General features: G+C 46.4%; 1 protein-coding gene across 1 annotated transcript in view; it reads right to left on the bottom strand.

Annotated features, from left to right (window-relative positions):
• Positions 1-24804, bottom strand: part of FAM171A1 (family with sequence similarity 171 member A1) — a 151345-nt gene that overhangs the window by 9189 nt on the left and 117352 nt on the right. The window contains exon 5 of the mRNA XM_047754726.1: positions 22625-22801. Within this exon, the coding sequence (XP_047610682.1) occupies positions 22625-22801 (177 nt within the window). The remainder of the gene's footprint in view (positions 1-22624; positions 22802-24804) is intronic.

The following is a 24804-nucleotide window of genomic DNA, read 5'->3' as shown; positions in this document are numbered from 1 at the left end:
TTGTTTGCCACCACTTCCAGCTTCCCCTGGGGAAGCGGGGGAACCCACGCTGATTAGCTCATGACTAACACACCCCACCCCACTCCCACAGGAGCAGCCCTGCCAGGATCTCCTATCAGCCAGGAAGCGGCTTGCATTCTTTGGTTTGCAGTTTCCCCCAGATTAGATTCTTGAGTCACTGCTCTTCAAGGAGAGCGGATACCAGGATTAGGCTAAAGGACCCGGAGGAAAAGAGCTGGAGGCTCCGAGTCCTCATTTGTGCTGGTTCAAGGGCAAACCACCTACCTGGCCGACTACACTGCCTTGGCTTTCTACGACGCAGCCACAGTCCAAGTGGAAGTGGCCTTTTCAAACATCTCACAGTTAGCCTGTGGGCGAGCCTATTGGCTAGATAGACAGACAGACAGACAGAGAGACACCCCCCCCACACACACACACCCAGCTAACAGGCCCCCAAGTCCAGCCTGTGATGCTGGTGGGAGCCAGAAAAGCCAGAAAAGCACCTACAAGCTGCTCTGGGAGTGCAGTGAGGGTGCCCCTGGGGTGGGCAGGGAAGGCTGGGGGTGAGCTGGGCTCTGGGGAACTGACAGGACTGTCACCTGGGGGGTGGGGCTGGGGGAGCAGAAAGGACAAGCATCCACAGAGGCACAGAAGATTCCGGGGGTGGGGGGCAGGAAGGAGGGAGCCTGGGAAGGGCTGGGCAGGGCTTCCAGTGCCATGAGCAATGGGAGGCCACCGGCTTGTCCCTGGAGGCACAGAGGAGGCCAGGTCACGGCTGCTCTGACCCCCCACAGCCCGCCCCCATTCTTCCTAGCTTGGCCCTCCCAACACGTACCTGTCCTCACAACACATCCTCTGTGACTCTGCCCTCAACTGCTGTTCCTACCACACATGGCTTTCCTCTCTTCCAAAAATCTGCTCAACTTCATGATCAAGTCCTGCGTTTACCCCAAGTCCCTCCAGCATGCAGGGGTCTTCCACGGCTCAGGGACCCCAGGGCATGTTCCTCCATGATCCATTTTCCAGAAGCAAACCTTGCCTAAGTTGCTAACTTCCTCTGATGCCCAACGTCCTCTCTGCTGGTGTGAGCCCGAGTCCTCTGCTCCTTCTGTCTCCTCTGCACCCAGCATTATCCTTGGCGTGGCAACACCATAGTATTGAGCGTGAGAGCCTGACATGCAAACCCCACCCCCCAAATAACATCAGATGACCTTCCGTGCAAAGCTGGGTGTGTCTGGCAGGAAAGATCTCCTTCTGGAAGTGTAGCTAAGATGGGGAGTCCATTCTTTCAGACCAGAGGGAACAAGGCCAGCTTGGGAACGGGGCCTTTCTTTTGGCCTCAGTTTTCTATAAAAATGTATTTGTATTCAGTGAAGAAAGGGTGATTTCTTTATTTGGGATTCAGCAATCATGCTGTTGTTGGCAAAAGCCATTTCCAAGCTTTCTGTGTTTTGTGGGAGGAAATTAGCTGTAGGGAACGCAAGAATTAATGAATTGTGTACTGGAAACATATGCCTCTCATTACTGCAATCCCGACAGTGTGGGAGGAGGAGGCTTTCCCACCTGAGAAGCCACACATATATGAGACTCTTGTACTTGTGGCCGAGGAGCCCGTGCTGGGAATTGTCACCAGTGACTGCGGAGCAGGACAAACAGACATCTATAGAGCCTCTTTTGTTGAGGAGGTTATGTGACTGGTGCGCCTGTGGTCACGGTACAAAGAGCAGGCACCCCCCACCCCCTTGGGGCCTCAGTGCTGCTCTGACAGATGGGGAGGATCCAGGGTGCTCCTGCTTAGAAAACCCCAAGAGCATCTACAGAACACAAACAGACTCACAGACATGGAGAGCAGATGCGTGGTTGCCAAGGGGGAGGGGGGAGGGAGTGGCATGGACAGACAGGGAGACTGGGGTTAGTAGGTGCAAACTATTCCACTTAGAATAGATAAGCAGGAGTTCCCGACGTGGCTCAGGGGTTAACGAATCCGACTGGGAACCATGAGGTTTCGCGTTCGATCCCTGGCCTCGCTCAGTGGGTTAAGGATCCGGTGTTGCCGTGAGCTGTGGTGTAGGTTGCAGACACGGCTCAGATCCCACGTTGCTGTGGCTCTGGTGTAGGCCGGTGGCTACAGCTCCGATTGGACCCCTAGCCTGGGAACCTTCATATGCCATGGGAGCGGCCCAAGAAATGGCAGGAAAAAAAAAAAAGTAGATAAGCAATGAGGTCCTGCTGTACCGCACAGGGAACCCTATCCCATCACCTGTGGCAGAACTTGAAGGAAGATGATAGGAGAAAAAGAATGTATACACATGTATGGCTGGGTCACTCTGCTGTTCTGCAGAAATTGACACAACATTATCAATACACTATTCTTTATTTATTTATTTGACTTTTTAGGGTCGCTCCCACGGTATATGGAGGTTCCCAGGCCAGGGGCCAAATTGGAGCTGTAGCCACTGGCCTACACCACAGCCACAGCAACGTGGGATCTGAGCCGTGTCTGCAACCTACACCACAGCTCACGGCAACACCGGATCCTTAACCCACTGAGTGAGACCCAATGCCAGGGATTGAACCTGCATCCTCATGGATGCTAATCAGATTCATTTCCGCTGAGCCACAACAGGAACTCCAATACACTACACCTTAATAAAAAAAATTACAGAAAAGAAACCCCCAAGTGCAAGGCCTCTTGCTTGCTCTCCTGTCCTCCCACCTGCCTCCTGGGAGGGGCCGGCCTCTGGAGCCGCCTGGGTCAGCACAACTGCCTGCAGGGTTCCCCAGGTTCAGCTCGTCTCCTCTGTGGACCAGACACTCGGGCAGCCCCTAAGGTCATAAAAGCATAGCAGGGCTTCCTGCTGACTCTCTCAGGCTCCTCTTCAGGAGCAGGCAGTCCAGGCAGTGGTGGGACATGCTGAGTCTCCAGGTGGATCACCTCGTGCAGGTGTCCAGGCAGTAGGACTCGGCTCAGCCAGGTGGCCGCCTTCAGGCATGGCTGCTGCCGCCCAGGGAGGGTGGCTGGCTGTGAAGTGGGTGTGTCAGGGGGCAGGCAGGCTGGTGGCCGCATGTGTATCTGTGCCCAGTGGAAGCCCTGACATGTGTCTGTGACTGGAACTGTGCGTGTGTGAGGTTGGAAAGTGGTCCCTCTGGCATCTCCGGGGAAGGGGATTCCGCAGTACTGAAATTTCTAGATTGTCAGTTTTCAAATGGTTTTAAAAGCATTTGAACTCTTTTCTCTTTATTATTATTATTTTTTCTTTTTGGCTGTGCCCGCAGCATGCAGAAGCTCCCAAGTCAGGGATTGAAGCTGTGCCACAGTAGTGACAACACCAGATCCTTAACCCACTGAGCCACCAGGGAACTCCAGAACTCTTTCTCTTCAATAGAATCTTTTTTTTTTTTTCCTGACTGAAATCTTATTACATTGTTCTGTCAATTTCGCCATACAGCAAAGTAGAATCTTTATATTAAGATATGAAAATATAAGACAGATAAAAGACAAGCTTCTCTGAGAACAGGTGAAGACAACCTCCCATCCCCACCCTGTATCCCCCAGGATATTTCCTGAACATGGTTTAGAAGCTTTTCTTCTATATAACTGGGGCTGTATTTGCCAAAGTTTGAAAAGGCAGTTTCATATGATTCTACAAAGTATCATTTATTTCCTGCCTTATAAAGTCAAATATGATTTTTCATGATAATTCAGGGTCATGACTATGATCAACGGATGCTTGTCCTAAAACACTGATGCCCTTAGGTCCCTACTGAGGAACACAGTTGTTTGCTCTTATTATTTTTATTTTTTATTTATTGGCTGCGCCCATGGCATGCCTAAGTTCCCCGGGCCAAGAATCAAACCCGTGCCACTACGGTGACCTGAGCCACTGCAGTGACGATGCCAGATCTTTAACCTGCTGAGGCTCTAGGGGACTGCGGTTTGTTTGGGGACTAAACACTCCCACCCACAGCCACGTTTCTGTCTCCTTTCCCCGCTTCCCTCCTATCCCTTCTCCTCCCTGCCCCCCGCCCCACCCTTCGTACTTATCAGTGTTTCTGTGAGAGGCATTTCTGCTTCCTCACCCCCAACAAGCCCCAACACCCCACCAGGAGCATCTACTATTGCAAACAGATAACCCACCGCGTGAAGACTACGTCTAGAAGAAAGTCCACAGGCGGCCTTGGGAGGCACAAAACCAGACATGGAACAAGAGTCTTAATGCAAGCTCGGCATTTTGTTTTCTGAACACATACCCTCAAATCAGTTGAGTTATTCTTTAGAGTGAAATCTCGCACAATGGAAAGATTCTGAGATACTTCAAGAAGAACTGCTTTGTTGAAAAACTGTCCTCATCTTTTGAGGGAGAGTTAGTTATGTATTTGGCTGGTAAGGTTCATTGTGAGGATAAAGCGCCGTGAGGGCTTAACCTGGACCTTCCGCTGAACCCCAGTGATGATGACACAAAGATTGACAGGCTGAAAAAGACACGCCTTATGCTCACCTGTAATCTGACAGGGTCTCTTAGAAATCACAAGGGTGCTTCTTTCTCGCTTGGAACGAAAGCAAGCAGGAACGAAGCCAGCTTTTATTTGCAAAACATAAAGAAACGTGAGTTCAAAATGTAAACAAACGGCTCTTAAAAGGGAAAACCAGCGCCACTACAGTGACCTGAGCCACTGCAGTGACGATGCCAGATCTTTAACCTGCTGAGCCACTAGGGGACTGCGGTTTGCTTGGGGACTAAATACTCCCACACAACAGGAAAAAGGGTTGAAACTATAATGTCTAATTTGAATATGACCTACATAAGGCTCAGGTTGACTTTGTTTTCCCTGCCTGGCCCACTCACTCTGCCTGCAAGCCCTTATTTGAGCAGCCATGCGCGCTCATCTCAGCATTTGCAGAAAAACCTGTTACGATAAGCACTACTGATTTTGAAAAGGAAATGATAAGTGAAAACCCACACTTTTAACAGATGACACATTGAAGCTGGCATCTTGCACCTTAGCCAACACACAGAGAAATAAGTCATGGCTCTTATACTGGGAACTGTGACCGTGTCACCCCTCAGGACACCAAGCAGGTGAAGTCCAGCATGGGAGTTCCCACTGTGGCTCAACGGGCTTGGCAGCGTCTCTGCAGTACCGGGGTGCAAGTTTGATCCCCAGCCCAGTGCAGTGGACCAGCATGATTGAGGGCCGACTGACCACACCAACGACTTGTCTGGTTTAAGCTGACCCCGCATGTGAACCCCAGCCTGCCACTTTCTAGCTGTGTGACCTGAGGACACGTGAGGATGGCCCAGCTGAGGAAGAGAAGGTCCTGGTGGTCTGCCAGTGCCACGGGTACAGTCCTGGAGCTGCTGCTTCGCACTTCCTTTGTCACAGAAACAATAAATGGCCTCATCACTTAGGCACCTGTCGCTGAGAACTGTGCAGCGTGGAATGTGTTACCTCGTGCAATTAACATATCCTGATATATGTTTCCTGAAAACGGCTACACTGAGTTCTACTAGGTCCAAAATCAGAGCCTTGAAGAAATTCCCCAGCCACTTGGAAAGCCCATCTCAAAAAAGTTCTATTGCATAAAAGGTGAATATTTTAAGAAAGACACACAAAAAAAAAAGGTGACTATTCACCCTGTGAAACAGAGCCATGCCTTTTCCTTTTTTTGGTCTTTTTAGGAGGGCTGAACTTGTGGCATACGGAAGTTCCTGGGCTAGGGGTTGAATCGGAGCTGCTGCTGAGGCCTACGCCACAGCCACAGCCACAGCAATGTGGGATCCAAGTCGCATCTGTGACCTGTGCTGCAGCTAGTGGCAATGTGGGATCCTTAACCCACTGAGCCACAGTGGGAACTCCGAAAGAAAGCCATTTCTGTCCCAACTGTTTTATGGCTCACTGTGAAATATTTGGGAATACTCATGGTCAGAGGTAACATACAAACAAGTTCAGGACACAGGCATGAACTTGGAGAGTAGGAATCCCTGCTGTTCTGTCCCTCAGCTGTTGGTTTTGGCCAATGACTGTCCCCTCACTTGGGCTGTGCTGACTCTTGCCGAATAATCGGGGTGGTGTGGGCATTAACTTACTGGAGGGCAGTCTTCTTAAGAGGTATGTACCTCTCAGATCCATGGCTAGTGCTTCTTATTATTATTGCTACTTACAATCATATGGCCTCCCCAGTTTCCCAAATATGCTGGAGTTCTCTAGAAATGTATTTTTCTTCCAGCTGTATAATTAGAAGTGTCAAGATCTGAGTCTATTTTATTACACGCTTTAACAACATTTTAGTGGGACAAAGATCACTTATGAAAATCCATCAGCCCTTACGTCACTTTCACCTACTGACAATGTCTATTTTTATGACATTGTGGAGTAGCCTTTTTTCCCCAAGTTAAAGTCTCTGCCTTTGGATAGCTATGTGCCCTTTTTTGGAATGATTTTTCCATGAAATCTGTGAGAAGGACACGTTCCTTGCTAATTATATCACAGAGTATTTACCTGGTGGTCAATTATCTAACTGTTCTTGTGGAAAGCAATGGAGCTGAAGAGTGAAAGTTCATGTTCAGATGGCTGGATTCCTGTAGCTTTGGGCAAGTACATTTCAGGACCGGTTTCCACAAGAATGAAATTAGGGTAACTCACTATAACCCACGACCTTCTGGGTAAAGCATCAAATCAGAGATATATTGAATTAGTAGAAATTAAAACAAGAAATCAATCTGCATTCAGCTACAACATGTTCCCTGCATATTTTTAGGGTAATTTTTGAGAAATGGATTCTTAAAAATAAATTTAATCTAAGCAACTGATTTCCGCCCCTCTTTCAGCTTCAGCTGAGCTATCACAAGACTTACTGAAACAAATTTTAGGAGTGAGCAGTAATGGGAAACCATAAAGCTTCTGGCAGAGTTAGAGAACGCCTATGCCTTCAATAGGTGGCCAGAAGTATTAGGATGCATAATAGCATTAATAAAATTTAATGAGAGAATTCTGAATTTACAATAGGTATATATACATTTCCAGAAAAGAGTATCAGAGGGCGGGCTAATTAAGCCCACATGGAGAGAAATTTTTTTCCTTATCCACTAATCCCAACATCCATCTTGCAATTATACACCAGGAGGGGTTGGGCGGAGGACACAGACCAGGACCGCGGGAGGCACAGCCACTAATCCCCGACATTAGAAAACTCATTCAGAATGAAGGGGGGGCGTAACAGAGAGGGCGGTAAGGTGCTCTTAACCAGCGCCTGTGAAAGAGCTCGTGACAGTGCAGATCTTGCAAAGATGCAGATTCTGATTCGGTGGGTTGGGAGCAGTCTAACCAGCTCCCCGTCCAGGAGCACCCTCGGAGCAGCAAAGCGCCACATCACTTGTGCTTTGGGAGCTGTGGTAATCTTTTCCGAAAGCCCGAATACCATTTTCCCACAAGGTGGCTGGGATGCAGCAACTGGGTGGCTGGTACTTGAAAACACTTGGGAAATGTTTGCACTATATTTCAGAAATAATCTAGTCACTTGTCAGTCTACTGACCGGGAGTTGACAAGCATCTGAATTTGCTCCAGATGCTGCCAGGCTTGAAGGGGTGATCACTCTCAGTTTACTGGCTGCTGGGGGTGGGGCCAAGTTGATTACAATCTTTTTTATTTTTATTTTTGTTTTTAGGGCTGCACCTGTGGCATACGGAAGTTCCTAGGCTAGAGGTTGAACTGGAGCTGCAGCCACAGCCACAGCGACTCGGGATCCCAGCTGCATCTGCAACCTACACTGCAGCTAGTGGCAACACCAGATCCTTAAGCCACAGAGCACAGCCAGGGATTGAACCTGCATCCTCATGGATACTAGTTGGGTTCTTAACCCGCTGAGCCACAAAAGGAACTCCTGGTTCCCATTGTACGACCTTGGTGTAGACCATTTTTTTTTTTCCCACCCAGAATGTTCTGCCCCTAAGACGTTCCCAAGTTAGGCTCTTAGATATCTTTGGGATCTCAGCTCCAAGATCACTCTTCCAAAGGCTCTCGGACACCTCCCTCCTCAATTATCTTACAGCCTTTACACCAGTGAAGTTAACTAGATCATCGCCTGTCTCCTCCATTTGGAACAAAAACCTCACAATTACAGGGACTTTCCCTGACTTTTTTTTTGTCATTGCTTTTTCCCAAGAGCCTCGTAACGGAGTAAACTATGACACAAAGATGTTCCTGATCTCTTTGCTGAAAGGAGTGAATTTTCAGATTTTATTTTATTATTTATTTATTTATTTATTTTGTCTTTTTTTTGCTATTTCTTGGGCCGCTCCTGCGGCATATGGAGGTTCCCAGGCTAGGGGTCTAATCGGAGCTGTAGCCACCGGCCTACGCCAGAGACACAGCAACGCGGGATCCAAGCCGCATCTGCAACCTACACCACAGCTCATGGCAACGCCGGATCCTTAACCCACTGAGCAAGGGCAGGGACCGAACCTGCAACCTCATGGTTCCTAGTCGGATTCATTAACCACTGCGCCACGATGGGAACTCCTGTTCAGATTTTAAAAAGAGAAGCCAAGAACAGAATTCCACGGGACATCTTTCCCTTTTTAAATGTTGGCAGTAAATTAAAACACAACAAACAAACAAATGCCCCCAAATCAACTTCATGGGCCAAACAAAACACATCTGGGAGTGGGTTGTTGCTGGGCATCCCCAGATCCAGTCCATTAGCCCATTAAGCCACATTAAGTCTTGGCAGAGACACAGGAATGCACACAAATCTGAATATTCTAGAACAGGGAGGCGACTGGAAGCCTGGAGGAACTCGCGTTTTGCACCTCTTCGTCTCCATTCCCAGGACACTGTGTGTGGGCGCCAGGCATTTAATTTCCTGGGCTACACCTCACCTTCTTTCTGATTAACCTACCCCACCCCGTCACCTCCAGGGTTGCTTTGAGAACAGGGGTGAAAAATGTTGGTCTATGGTCATTACCTGTTTTGCTAATGGATAAGCTCAGCAGAGAATGAATAGATTTAAAAAAAAAGTGCTTTCCCCAAACAATTCTATTTTTCTTCCCTTTCCACTCAGGTGTACTTCATACTGCACATGTGAAATGGCCCGAGTGCCACGTACAACTCCGCCACGGGCCGGAATGCAGCGGTGACAAGCCTACTTTTGCAGAAACCACTACCAAAAGCACAGCCTGTGTTGTGTGGGCTGGCTTTGTTTGATGTGTGTGTTCTGTGTACGCCTGTGCATGTGTGTGTGCATGCAACTAATCTTAAAAGGAGTGGTTCAAGAGAAGGGTTGCAAAAGGAACCAAGATATTAAGTACTCAATCCATGCCTGGCCATGTGCTAGGCATCCATGACCTCTCAAGTCAAGTTATAAAGCAACACCCATTCTGAATTTGAAGAATCATTGGGAAATAGGGAGATGACAATGACATTCAAAATATGGGACAACTGCTAGAGGCTCAGACTGGATGTCCAGGTACACCAGCAACGAGGCTGGGTATTCAATTTAAAGTCCTTGAGGTTTCATTCTACCTGCTCTTTCCCCTTATGTCATGCTTGGCTCAAAATGTACAATGCTTGGCTCAAAATATGGGCTGAATAAGAGCAATGATGGTTATAATCACGGCTCAAGCAGCGCACGATACCCAGTGCCAGGCACTGTTGTAAGGGTTCCCCATTCACAGCAATTCCACGAGCAGGGATGCAAGCTGTTATTCCCGTTTTATAGATGAGAAAACGGAGACCCTGAGAAGTTAAAGGACTTGCTCAAGATCAAGACAGGCCAGGGCTTCCCACATTGCTGTGGCTCTGGCGTAGGCCGGTGGCCAAGGCTCCAAATTAGATCCCTAGCCTGCGAATCTCCATATGCCATGGAAGTGGCCCTAGAAAAGACAAAAAGACCAAAAAAAAAAAAAAAAGGGCTTATGTCCAGACTATCTCAACTGCTGGCCTATAGGCTGCCTGTATTCCATACACTCCTGCCAATGCTGTATAACCAGGACAACACTCAAACTGATCAAAAATACCTTACTTGTGCTGTACACTAGGACGTCATTGTTCAACCGTTCAAAATGTAAGAGTTTGCATCTATTAAGCCCAAACTCCCCGTCCATCCCTCTCCCTCCCCCTCCCCCTCGGCCACCACAAGTCTATTCTCTACGTCTGTGATTCTGCACAGGGAACTACATCCATTCTCTTGGGAGAGAACATGATGGAAGATAATATGAGAAAAAGTATATACATAAAATTGGATATATATATATATATATATATATATTTATATCTGGATCACTGTGCTGTACAGCAGAAGCTGGCACCACATTGTAAATCAACTATATTTAATAAATACATAATCTTACCTTTTAGTTACTTGATGACAATGGAAGTCATGGAAAACAGAAGACATTTTAGCAATGCTTGGTTTCAAAATAAATTATGGCAGCTTTGCCTTTCTAATTGTTTTTCACCCAAGCTAATATTCGAATGAGCATGTTCGATGCAGTACTGCACATCCAGGCCAAGCAGCAGCACACCCAGGAGGCTTGGAGGCTTCCAGGTGATGGGGAAGCCAGCAGGAGGTTACACACTCGCCACAGATAATCCACAAAGTGAACGTTCCGTAAGTGGTAATTAAGGGCTGATCATAACATAAGACATTTTCTTTCAGGAGAAACATATTGATCTATACTCTTCAAGGCCACAAAGCGGGCAGCCATCATTTTAAGGTCTGCCCCAAATTGTTTCCGTTCAACTCAAGCACGGGAAGTTCTCATTCTCTATCAAATGACCCTTTAGCAAAATTAAGTCTTTAAGAATAGGGTTTTCAGGAGTTCCCGCTATGGTGCAACAAGATCAGGAGCGTCTCTGCAGCACCAGGTTGCAGGTTCAATCCCTGGCCTTGGCACAGTGGATTAAGGAGTCAGCGTTGTTGCAGCTGCAGTTTAGGTCACAACTGTAGCTCGGATCTGATCCCTGGCCGGGTAACTCCATATGCCGTGGGGTGGCCCCAAAAGAAAGAGAATAGAGTTTCAAAAGAGAAGTGGCCCTGAACCACAACTGCAATGTCGCTGGTAGTGGTATTCTTTTCTGAGAATTCTCATTTTGTTTATTTTCATGTGGGGGAGTGGCTAGGAACACAAAAGCCTTAACAATTTTTAGGAATGGACTGACATTGTAAGAGTGTTTTTTGAGTTGCTAGGCAACATCTGCAAACAAATGTCCCTGTTCTGAGATCACTCTGCCTTCGGTCTCCCCACGGGCAGCGCACGTGTCCTGTGGCCTGACTCTGTTCTATTCAGTCAACGGGAGAACACCCCAACTGCGATGCCAATGGCCTGTAGTAGTCAGATGATACCCATATGTGCTTCCAAAACAGATCATAGTTTGTTGGCCACCTGGAGCTAAGATCTGTGGCCAAAATTTTCGCTAGACTGGAATCATTTATCCAAATTAAGTCCTACCCCTTCCGGGTTCATTTCTATCTGTTACATCACTTCATTCAGCTTTCTTTGCAGGTAAATTACTTCCCTCCCCATATATCAAAGAGAAGCCTGATTCACTTTTATGGTTTTTTTTTTTTTTTGTCTTTTTAGGGTTGCACCACCCACAACATATGGAAGTTCCCAGGCTAGGAGTCGAATCGGAGCTGCGTAGAATCTGAGCCGTGTCTGCAACTTACACCACAGCTCACAGCAATACTGGATCCTTAACCCACTGAGCGAGGCCAGGGATAGAACCTGGGTCCTCATGAATACTAGTCAGATTTGTTTCTGCTGAGCCAAGACAGAACTCCTTATGGGCAATTTTAACATCTGGGAACATAGAGACTCTTTTCCTAAGAACTATTTCTTTGTTTCTAAGAAATCGTCTTCATCCTGAGAAGACCGATTTCAGATCATCTTTCTTAAGGATATATTGACATTACACTTTGACAGGTAAGTCTGCTTCCTTGTTTGATTCCCTTAACTATTGAGTCTATTCTTTCTTTTCTTTTTACGGCAGTGCCTGCGGCATATGGAAGTTCCTGGGCTAGGGGTTGGATTGGAGCTGCAGCTGCCGCCCTACATCACAGCCAGAGCAACGCCAGAACCAAGCTGAATCTGCAATCTACACCGCAGCTTGCGGCAACTCTGGATCCTTAACCCATTGAGCGAGCCCAGGGATCAAACCTGAATCCTCATGGATACTAGCCGGTTCAGAACCCGATGAGCCACAAAGGGAACTCCAAGTCTGATCTTTTGGAAAAAATAAATAAATTAAAGATGGTTCTAAAATTAATACCACACATGTAAACATACACGTAATGGTTAGAAACACGAACTCCCTTCTCTTGCTCTAACTTTTGCCCAGCTGATACAATATAGTTCATTCTTGTAATTCAATCACTACACTTCCCTATGCAACATGTCGCCTCCTACTTAGACACCTGGCTCATGGCATATAGAGAAAAGGACACTCCAGGGATTCTATGTTCATTTTCTTAAAGTTAGAAATAGAATTTAGTGCTTTCAATACTCCCATCCCTTTCTCTCCTTGAAAAACACTGAAATGGAACCAAAATTTTAGAACTATATTTGAAATCATGCTCCACCATCAAGGGCAGGCTGGCCATGACTTATCTAAAAGGACTAGTTCAATGAGCATAGCATTGGCGTGAGGCTCATCATCTATGCGGAGACAAACTCACTAGAGGCCAGTGGTGAGCAGGTATGCCTGAGTGTCTGATGCGAATGCACCATACACGATAAGAATCTGGTTCAGTAACCACCATTTCTATAGCAACGCACACCCGCTCTGCAGGCTGTGATTTAGGAAGGCAGTTAAAACTGGATTCTACCATGTAGCTTTCCTTGGAATCTGCTTTTATTTCAGTCATCCCTCAGTAGAATGAGAGTGTTCAAACCAAGTCACAGCAGAAACTTACCACACAGAGCAACTTGAATTGTCATTTCTCTGCCACTCAAGGTCAGTTGGTCACTTTCAATTCAAACCACTGACCTGGTTTGTTTATTCATAAGTGACGCATCCCCAGGGCACCAAGTCAGATTGCAGTCTGATCACTCGGAACATGGGACAGCCATCTGCTGTCCCAGTTACAGGCTACAGAGGGTAAATGCCGATATCTCATCTCTTATTGTCCAGAAAGCCTCAGCTAAGATGCTGTTACCATGACCCACAAAACTGCATTTGCCATACTGGGGAAGGAAAGCTGCTTCTTTCAAAGGTCAAGGTCAAACTGGTCCTTGAACATGACCAGTAAAATCACTTTATCCCATCCCCTTAGACAGACCTGGACATCCAGAACACAGGCTTCAGCACTGTATTACTTTTCAAAAGACAGAGTACCATTAGAAGGTTTTTTGTTTTTTGCTTTTTAGGGCTGCATGTGTGGCAAATGGAGGTTCCCAGGCTAGGGGTCGAATTGGAGCTGCAGCTGCCAGCCTACACCACAGCCACAGCAACGCAGGATCCGAGCTGAGTCTGCAACCTATACCACAGCTAACGGCAGCACTGGATCCTTAACCCACTGAGTGAGGCCAGGGATTGAACCTGCATCTTCCTGAGATACTAGTCCAGTTCATTACCACTGAACCATAATGGGAACTCTCTAGAAGATCTTACGTTAAAGAAATCTGCTAATTCCTCAAAAGAAAAGACTTAAAGTCACTAACTAGAGTCCTCCTTCGCCCCACAAATGAAGCGGCATTTTAACATGGTAGCTTCAGCGCTGCCCATAAATGCAGCACAAGTTTTGATTCTAATATGTGCAAATCAGGCTTCTTAAAAATACCATTTTTTTCTGAGAGCACACACCATAATCAGCCAATTCCTACTGTTGACAAAACCAACTTTACTTATGTTCTAGAAGAGTGTTACTCTATTAGGTCACCCTCAGATGAATACTTGGGTTAAAATATGGAGATGTTAACTTTTATAATGAGAAATTCTTTGTTTAAAAAAAAGATAACTGTGGCCATTAAAAAAAAAAAACAAGAAAAAAAAACTGTGATAAATGGTAGCATCAAATGCTGACCACAGTCAGTCTATAGCACCCAATAAAAATTTATTTAGGGATGTTTATATTTCATATAACTTTTTTTCTTTTTTGGCCACCCCATGGCATATGAAATTCCTGGGCCAGGGATCAGATCTGAGCAGCGCTGGATCCACTGTACTGGCTGGGGATCGACCTGCTTCCTGGCACTGCAGAGATGCTGTAATCCCACTGTGTCACACTGGAAACTGCTATTTCATATAATTTTCACATGTCATAAGTGATATTTTGATTTTTCTTCAAATATCGAAAAATGTAAAAACCATTCTTAGCTTTCTGGCCACAGTTTGCCTACTCTTAATTAGATAAAAAATTCTTAATGGATTCACAAATTGTTATTCCTAGCTGTTAAAAACTTTGAAATTGCAATTACCTTGACTTACCTCAAAAATAGACCATTTAAAGCGTTCAACTGGTTTGAAGTGATTATTATATTTGAATTAATCATAAATAGCAGATAGTAAGTAGTGCTACACGCTTATGATGTGTTCCTATATTTTCCTGATTCTATAGTATACTCTTGGAACTTTTCATTTAACTGCAATAATTTTTTTGGTCATGCCCACAGTATGAAGAAGTTCCCAGGCCAGGGATTGAATCCACGCTACGACACTGATCTGAGCCACAGCAGTGACAACACCAGATCCTTAACCTGCTGTGCAACCAGGGAACTCTTAATTGCAATCATTTAATTTCTACTTAAATAATGATATTATTGATTGTAGTAAAAACAAACCCTTATGAAATATGAAGACATCTATTGAGTTTAGTAAGTTAAAGAACATATGCTTTCTCTGAAATGTCCATCCAATCTGAAAGTTTTCAGAAAACATATTTTAATTCATTGGACCATTTTTGAATGACTAGCCAAACGTTGGCTTTTCTCTGCACGCATCCAATCTGTTAGAGCTAGAAATTTGGCAGTTACATGTTTCACTGTAGATACGAAGTTAAAAAGACCATTTAAACGGAAACACATTAACTACACAATGAAGATTCTCAATGATAAAAGGCTTAAGGCCATGTGGATTCTTTCCAGAGAAGTAGAAAATTAGATAACTTACATTTTGGAGGTTTCACAACAAGGCACATTTCTTTGTTTTCACTGATTTCTATTAGTGTATGAATTTCTTTTTGCTCTTGTAATAAATTACCATAAATGTGGCATAAAACCACACATATTTATTCTCTTATTGCTCTAGAGGTCACAGGCCAAAATCAGTATCAGATGGGCTGCTTCCTTCTGGAGGGAGAACCCATTTCCATGCCTTTTCCAGCTCCTCCTGCTGCCGTCTTTCCTTGGCTTGTGGTCCCTTCCCCCATTTTCGAACTCCCATTTCTGCCTCTGTCACTGCGTTGCCACCTCCTCCGATTCTGATTCCAGCTGCCTTCTCCCCATAAGGGCCACTGTGATTCCAGTGGGCCCCCGAGGATAATCCAGGGGAATCTACCCACTGCAAGACTCTTAACTGAGTCACATTTGCAAAGTCCCTTCATCAGATAAGGTCAGAGTCACAGGGTCCAGGGATTAGGATGTGGAGATATGCAGGGTGGGGGGAGCATTATTCAGCCTGCCAGAGACAGCAGAATTTTTAAAAAATAAACTTCTGTTGTTTGAGGGCTGTAGACAAAATAAACTAAGGTGATCAGGGATGCTGCTGCTACAGACCTGTGCCATTTCATTAGGACAATGCTGGGTATGACTCCCTATTGAAAGCATCCTTCTATTAGGAATACAAGCTTTCCTACCCCAGCCCTATTCAGCTGTAGTCAAATATATTCATTTAAAAATGAGGCGGCAGGAAGGAGGAGAAGAATCATAGCGGCAAGGATGGAAGCTCTAGGATAAAGAAAATCCATACCTGTTCTCTCTCCAGACAAGTGCTCAAAGCATCATTTTTTTTGTTTTTGGCCACAGTGTGCAGCATCTTGATGTGGGATCTCAGTTCCCAGACCAAGAACTGAACTTGGGCTGAAGCCACAAAAGTGCTGAATCCTAACCACTAGACCACCAGGGAACTCCTGCAAAGCACTATTTTTAAATACAATGTCTATCTGGAATTCCTGTTGTGGCTCAGTGGGTTAAGAACCCCACATGGTGTCTGTGAGAATGTGGGTTTAATCCTGGTCTCACTCAGTGGGTTAAGGATCTGGTGTTGCCACAAACTGTGACGTAGACTGCAGATGTGGCTGGGGTCTGGGATTGTGGTGGTTGTGGTGAAGGCTGACAGCTGCAGCTGTGATTTGACCCCTAACCCAGGAACTTACATGTGCTGAAGCCATAGCTCTAAAAAGAAAAAGAAATCAGTGTATATCTATGTAGATATGTAAAGGTTAATTCTATGTATAAAGTCATCTTAAGCATCAATGGTATACTGTAATTCCTTTTTCTTTTTCTTTTTTGTCTTTTTAGGGCCGCACCCACGGCATATGGAGATTCCCAGGCTAGGGGTCTAATTGGAGCTGTTGCTGTTGGCCTCCGCCACAGCCACAGCAACGTGGGATCCACGCCGTGTCTGCGACCTACATCACAGCTCACGGCAACGCCGGATCCTTAACCCACTGATCGAGGCCAGGGATCGAACCCGAAACCTCATGGTTCCTAATTGGATTTATTTCCACTGCACCATGATGGGAACTCCAAGTAATATCTTTCTTTTTTCTTTTTCAGCTGAACATGTGGCATATGCAAGTTCCTGGGCCAGGGACTAAATCCAAGTAGCAGTTGTGACCTATGTCACAGCCGCAGCAATGCCATATCTTTAACCCACCGTGCTGGGCTGGGGATCAAACCTGTGCCGCCGCAGAGACAACACTGTGTCTGTAACCTGCTGCTCCACAGCAGGAACTCTTATACCGTAGTATCTTTTTTTTTTTTTTTGGTCTTTTTGTCTTTTTAGGGCTGCACTTGTGGCATATGGAGGTTTCCGGGCTAGGGGTCCAATCGGAGCTGTAGCCACTGGCCACAGCCAAGCCACAGCCATGCAGGATCTGACCCGCATCTGCGACCTACACCACAGCTCACAGCAATGTCAGATCCTTTGCCCACTGAGAGAGGCCAGGGGTTGAACCCACATCCTCATGGATGCTAGTTGGGTTTGTTAACCGCTGAGCCACGACGGGAACTCCTATACTGTAATATCTTAAACCCATCCTGAATCTTAAAACATCTGAATGCTCTTCATCTGATTCAATCATTCAGCAAACTTTTTAGGTGGGTACCTAGCAAGTGCCAGGAACTGTTCTTGATCATGAGGATTCAAAGATGAGGCAGAGGTGATAGGACACAGAAAATAACTGAGATGCTGCCAGGCCATGGCCTCATACACGTCTAGCATCTCATACACATCTGCTGAATGGACAGTGCTCAGGGAGGGACCAAATGACCAGTCAGGGGATGGAGAAAGGGACTTGAAAGGTGAGATCATGCTCACGCAATGTGACAATCAACGAGGTGTGTGCAAGGGACAGCGGCTGGAAGTGAGCTGGAGAGCCAGGTAGGGGTCTGCTCTGAAGAGACCCGTGCGCCGTGCGCAGGAGGGTGCACCGCCTCGCTGTGGGTAGCTCTGAGATGTTCTCACGTGGGAAAGGGGTACGTGGTTTTCAAAGACAGCCCAAGTGGCAGCACATATCTGGTGGGGGGAAGGAGGGGCTGAAGACAGACAGCTGCAGAGACTGGCCAGAAAAGTGCAGAGAGTCTGAACCCAGACAGAAGGAGAGGAGACGGGAGGCTGGAGAAACACTGATGTGACATCCACACAACCTTGCAGGGGACCAGATGTGGCCTCAGGTGGGGCAGGGTGGTGAAGCAAAAGCATAGGTGGGGCTTGCCTCTGGGGTCTCTACTTGGAGGGCCTGGCAGATGGTACCCTGCGCAGAAATGAGCAGGAGTAGGGGCTGAGGTGAGAGGAGTCAATGGGTCTGTTTCAGGCATGCGAGTCTGAGTCTCCCAGAGGACATCCAGAGACAGATGTGCAACAGACAGTCAGAAACACAGATCAGGGGTCAGCCTTGGGTGCACAGGTGGCTGTGAGAAGCAGTCAGATGCTCCAGCGATGGCTTGGCAAGTAAGTTAAGAGCTGGGCGTGGGGCAGAGCCCAGGGTGTGACAGGAGAGGACTCAGGGGGACACTGAGTCAGAGCACTAAGGGAGGGTGGCCTTCCTTTCTAAAGAGAAGAGACCCCCCCCACTGATGCTGCAGGGATATCCAAGAGGATGAGGCGGTCCCCTGATTTCACAATCACACAGCTGCTGCTGAACTCAGAGACTGTGGTTTCAGAAGCGTGGGGGGCAGAAGCGGGACTGCAGTGGGTCAGGAAATGGAAGCATCATGTGGAGAACAATCCTTCGGGAAATCTGGGCTACAGGGAATCTGGGAAAGTGAGTTTGATGTCACAGTTCGAGAAGCCCTTCTGTAGAATGGGGGAGACCTTTGCTCATTGAGTAAGCTCTTGGGGTGGTGCACTAGGTACCAGGCCCTGAATGAAGCTTCTTACAAATACTAACTGATTTATTCCTTCGGGTGGTTAATTTGATGTGTCAACCCAGCTAGATCATGGCACCCAGATGTTTGACCAAACACACCTGGATGTTGCCAAGAACATATATTTTTCTTCCCTTCTTTTTACAGCCTCACCTGCAGCATATGCAAGTTCACAGGCTCGGGGTCAAATCAGAGCTGCAGGTGCTGATCTATGCTGTAACTTGAGGCAATGCCAGATCCTTTACCCACTGAGTCAGGCCAGGGATCAAACCCACATCCTCATGGAGAATATGCTGGGTTCTTAACCTGCTGAGCCACAATGGAAGCTCCGTCGGGAAGTATTTTCAAGATGAGATTAATGTTTAAATCAGTAGATTGAGTAGAGCAGATTATGCGTCATAACATGGGTGGGCCTCATCTCATCAGCTGAAGATTTTAAGAAGAAGACTGACCTTTCCTGAGAAAGAGGGAATTCTGCCAGCAGAGGGTCCTTTGGACTCATGCTGCAACATCACCTCTTCTCTGGGTTTCCAGTCTTCTGGCCAACCCTGCAGATTTTATTGAATTTATATATACTTTTTAGAGCTACACCCATGGCATATGGAAGTTTCCAGGCTAGGGGTTGAATCAGAGCTACAGCTGCCGGCCTGCACCACACCCACAGCAACGCCAGATCTGAGCCTCATCTGTGAGCTACACCACAGCTCATGGCAACACCAGATCCTTAAGCCACTGAGCGAGGCCAGGGATTGAACCTGCGTCCTCATGGATACTAATGGGGTTCGTTAGCTGCTGAGCCATGACGGGAACTCCCCAATCTACAGATTTTGGACTTGCCAGCCTCTGCAAGTGCATAAGCCATTTCCATAAAATAAATCAAGCACCCACATCCTACTGGTTCTGCTTCTCTGGAGAACTCTGACCAATAAATACACTGCACAACAACATTAGGTACAATTATCATTCCTATTTCACAGTTGAGAAAACCATGGCAGAGAGAGGTTAAATAACCTGGCCAGGGCCACACAGCTGGTGGCCAGCAGAGCTGGAATTTCAATCCAGTATGTCCCCCAAGCTCCTGCTCTTAGCCACACACTCTGCTTTGGACCACTGGCCCAGCGTGTTGGGGGCCAACCTGGGTGGAGAGGGAGACCACTCAGCGGGGTGAGGGCCTCAACAAATGTGTGCCTCATACAGGTGAGGAAACTGGCACAGGTGATCCCCCTTGGTGGGACTGAGAGTTTTCCAAGTGGCAGATTCAGGGTTTCAGGAGGCAAAACACAAGCTTTTCCATATCCTTCCTATTCTCTGGCACTGCTTCATTTTCCACATCCTTCTCTCCCTGCACAATTCCCATCTTCCTTGGGGCTTCCTCCTAGCTGCTCTCTCCTGGAAGCCCAGGGCTCCTATGTCCTGCCCAGGACCACGTGCCTCAAGAAGTCATCAAGTTGGGAAGGATGCAGGCCAGTGACAAAGGGGCCATGTGACTCAGCGCAGCACACGCCACGCGGCAGCTCCGTCCTTTGTACAACGGCAGGTTGCTACGTCCAGGGAAGGCCCTGCATGCCTCACGGATAATTATGCAGTCTGTTAGCAACTGGAAAGTTCAACCAAATCAACACAAAACAAAACCAACCCCAGTCCCCCCAAACCCCAGAAAGCCCAGCAAACATTTATTTTTAAATATTAATTCCTAAAACTAGAATCTCACTACTCAAGGAACAAGACGTCTTTGAAAATACATGTGATACCAAGATCTCCCAACAATTTTTATGCATGGACTAACAGTTTTAAAATTCTGAAGTTCCCGGGCCAGGGAGTGAACCCAGGCCACAGCAGTAACTGAAGCCATAGCTGTGACAACTGATGCTGGATCCTTAACCTGCTGAACTACCTGGGCACTCCTCAAGTTTGCCTTTCACAGGATTGAGAACCATTAGGGTATAAGAACCAACATGCTGTCAAAATCCTAAGCTCAAGCATGTCCTCCTCTGTTCTTATTACAAATATCAACTGTAAAACTTCCTGGAGAGACATTTGGAAATATATATTAAAAGCTTTAGAATTGTGTACATTTTAAAGTCAGCAATTCCACTTCTAAAATGTTTTCCTAATGAAATACTCATGGCTATGTGTGAAATTTTGCTACAAAGATATTCATCATAGTACTGGTAAGAATAGAAATGCTTTTTCTAGTTGTTGAGGACTGAGCAATTGAATTATGACATGCACACATAAGGGAATACTATGCAATCATTAACACTGACATTGCAGAAGAACAGCTACTGTGGAATAATAATGCTATGGAAAGATGTTCATGACATACAAACTGGGTTTTTTTTGTTTGTTTGTGTTTGTTACACTCACAGCATATGGAAGTACCCAGGGCAGGGATTGAACTTGTGCTGGAGCAGTGACCAGAGCCACAGCAGTGATAGTGCCAGATCCTTAACCTGCTGAGCCGCCAAGGAACTCCTACAAATGGGTTTTAAGGGCCTGTTATAGAACAGTATAGACACATAATCCCCTTTCTGTTAAACTTGTATTTTTTAGAAGGCAGCCCATAAGAGGGTCCCAGGACTTCCACTCCTGGTGTTTATACACCTGTACCACCGCCACCACCCCCAGGCCACTGTACTGTATCAGCATTAAGCTCTGTCCCTACCAGCACATGCAAAGAAGTGAGGGGAGGCCGCTTTGGCATCAGGTTATAGAAGACTGTGACTTCTACTTTGGCCACCTGTGCTTCTGTATTTTTAGATATTTAAACATTTCTCTTGGGTCACCTGTTCCAGTGGGAGCAAGCTGTCATACTGTGAGTGGCCCTATGGGGATGACCACGTGGCCAGGAATTGAAGTCTCTGGCCAACAGCCAGAGAGGAGCTGAGGGCTGAAAGCCACTTGTCAGCCCCTGCTGGATCCTGGGAGGAGCCGGCTGACAGCCTGACTGCAACCTTGTCAGAGACCCTGGCCCCAAACCACCTAGGGTGTGCCTGGGTTCCTGACATTCCCAACCTGTGAGATAACAGATGTTCACTGCTGTTTTAAAGTTAGTGAGTTTGAGGGCCACCTGCTGCGCGGCAAGAGATAACTAATACGTACATATACATGCCCAGTGAAGTGGCTGGAAAGAAAGACAGGCTCACCTCGGAGATACTGTGGGTTCTGCTCCAGACCTACTGTAATATATTGCCAACATCGCAATAAAGTGGGTCCCATGAATTTTTGGTTTCCCAGTGCATATAAAAGTTACGTTTACCCTATGCTGTAGTCCATTAACTATGTAATAACACTATGCCTAAAAAAGCAAGATACATATTCTAATTAAAAAATACCTTATTGCTAAAAAAATGCTCACCATCATCTGACAACAGAGGGTTACAGCACACGTTCAATATGTAAAACATGCAGTGTCTGCAAAGTGCAATAAGATGAACTGCCACAGGACAAGGACTGTCTGTAATCCCAAGTACTACTAGGGAGTTTTTCTAGGTGGCGGGATCATGAGTAAGTTTTTATATTTATTTTTTGTACAGTATTTGCTATGTTTTTTCCTTTTTCAAGGAACAGAAAAAAGAAAACCACATAACCAAGAGAGAGCATGTGACTTTCTAAAGAATAAAAGGATAAAGGTGAGATGAGCCAATTTAGCGCTAATAACCTTTAAAGATTCTCTTCAAGCAAATTAGCTTAAATACGCCAAAAAAAAAAAAAAAAAAAAAAAAGAACTCCAAAGGGCGTTTCAGGCTTACCCAGCACAAACTGTGCCATGCACTCCCAGTAACAGTATTCACTAACTTCAAGGAAAAGAAACTTTCACAGGCTTCTTTTCTTTTTTGGCTTTGTAACGCCACACCCTCGGCACATGGAGGTTCCCAGGCTAAGGGTGGAACTGGCCCCAGCAACTCGGGATCTGAGCTGGGATCCTTTACCACCATGTGAGGCCAGGGATCAAACCTGCATCCTCACGGATACTAGTTGGGTTCGTTAACCACTGAGCCACGAGGGGAACTCCCTCACAGGCTCCATAAAAGGGGAATCAAACAGTTAATGAAGTCATCTGTTAGCCGACCGCTGGCACGGAGGTCTTGCTTACCCAGCTTCTGGTCAAACCGCCACGCTGTGACATAGGCATTGTGCCTCAGACTGCTCTGTGTGGCCAGGGGCACGGTGACATAAATGGGACCATCCACCAACACGGGCGTTCCATCGCTGCTGAGCAAGTGGACGCTGACGGCCGTGACCGGGGTCAGGTCATACCTGGTGCCGTTTCCTGGAAGCAAGAGGCATTGTCCATCACATCACACGAAGGACCTCCCTGTGCCTGCAGAAACTGTTTATAGAAACACATAAGAGCTGCCATCTACTGACGACCAGATTTCCTAAAAGCGAAGGACTGTGTTTTTTTTTCCTCTCTCTCTTTTTTTGCTGCCCTGCCGCATATGGAGTTCCCAGGCCAGGGATCAGATCCGAGCCGCAGTTGTGACCCACGCTGCAGCTGCAACGAGGCGGGATCTTTTAACCCACTGTGCTGGGCTGGGGACTGAACCTGTGTCCTGGTGCTGCAGAGATGCTGCCGATCCTGTGGGAACTCCAAGGGCTGTGTTAAGTACCTTACACACACAATCCTCACCGAGACATTCTAAGGTAGGTATAACCCCATTTTGCATGGACACAAAGAGGCTCAGAGTGGGGAGTTAGGGGGGCTGGTCCACAAACACACACTAGTTTGGGGTAGGGCTGAGAGCAAGCTCGTGTGTGCCTATTCTAACTGCTGTGCAGGAAAAGGCTTCAAAAGGGAAAGGACTGCCTATGGTGGGAGAGCAGGTGGGTGTGGACATCCCGAAATCAACTCCGATATAAAGTGAGCCCCACGGACATGCTGATGACTTGGACGATTGCCATAATGAAACCAAATGTTTTATTTTTATTTTCATTTACATTTATTTATTTATTTATTTATTTATTTTCCTTTTCTGGGGCCGCTTCTGCAGCACATGGAGGTTCCCAGGCTAGGGGTCGAATCAGAGCTGTGGCTGCCGGCCTACGCCGGAGCCACAGCAACTCGGGATCTCAGCCGCGTCTGCGACCTACACCACAGCTCACGGCAACACCAGATCCTTAACCCACTGAGCAAGGGCAGGGATCGAACCCGCAACCTCATGGTTCCTAGTCGGATTCGTTAACCACTGCACCACGGCGGGAACTCCAAAACCAAATGTTTTAAATCAGAGACCGCTTAAAAAAAAAAGAAGAGTGTATTTTCTTCAAGGAGTACTTCAAAAACATTAACTGCCTTCCACTCAAAGTACACTATGGAAAACTTGGACTGGAAACATTTATGAATTCTCTGGGCTGCCACTGTTATTTTGATCTGTTTAAAAGGAATTTAATATACCAATTATTCTACATTAGAGGCCTTTTATCTGCGCCAATGCTTTAAGGACTGTCTACTTTACAGCTAAATTGGGGAATGCTTATGAGAGCGATATTATATTTGTACACTTAAGTGATCCATTTGAGAAAAAAATTCTCTCCAGTGAAATATAATATATCATATAACATGTATTCGCTCATAATTTAAAATCTTCCCTTGAACACAATGATGAAAACACTGTGATGGAAAAATTTAAGCTGTATTAGAATGCAACTTATGGCATTTTTTTTTTATTAAGCTACTTTATGTGCTTACCTATTAACTTCCTGAGCTAATGCAAACCTTTAATTAGACTACATTTATTTCTTTTTATATTTATTTTTTGGCTGGGCCTGCAGCATGTGGAAGTTCCCGGGCCAGGGATCCACCCTATGGCACAGGAGCAAGCTGAGTGGGTGCAGTGACAATGCCAGATCCTTAACCCTCTGTGCCACAGCAGGGTCTCCCCGATGAGACTAAATTTAAACATTTTAGGCAAATAGAGTGAATTTTCGAGTTTCAACAAGTGATAGTTAAACTCTTTGCAGAGAAATGTCTACACAGCTACTAATAGTACCATCTCTCACGATTTACACTCATCTCTGTTTTCCAATGAAGGAAAAGGCATGGAAATGAGAACCTCATCACAGGGTCCATGTTGGCATCAGAGATTCAAGATCTGAAATCTTTTATTGTGGCCATTTCATTTTAGGGTGAAGAAGAAACCCCAGAATTTACTATATTTCTAGTCAAAATGTTTCGTGGATGGTGGACCTAAATGTGCCAAATGCCCAGAGGCGACAGAGGAGCAAAAGCCAGGTCTCCAGGGTCCCTCTCTAGGCTCTGTTAGATTCTCTGGA

The sequence above is a fragment of the Phacochoerus africanus genome, chromosome 12 (assembly GCF_016906955.1).
Source record: "Phacochoerus africanus isolate WHEZ1 chromosome 12, ROS_Pafr_v1, whole genome shotgun sequence".
Classification (NCBI taxonomy): domain Eukaryota; kingdom Metazoa; phylum Chordata; class Mammalia; order Artiodactyla; family Suidae; genus Phacochoerus; species Phacochoerus africanus.
The sequence above is the reverse complement of the archived record's forward strand: the minus strand, read 5'-3'. Positions and strand labels throughout refer to the sequence as shown.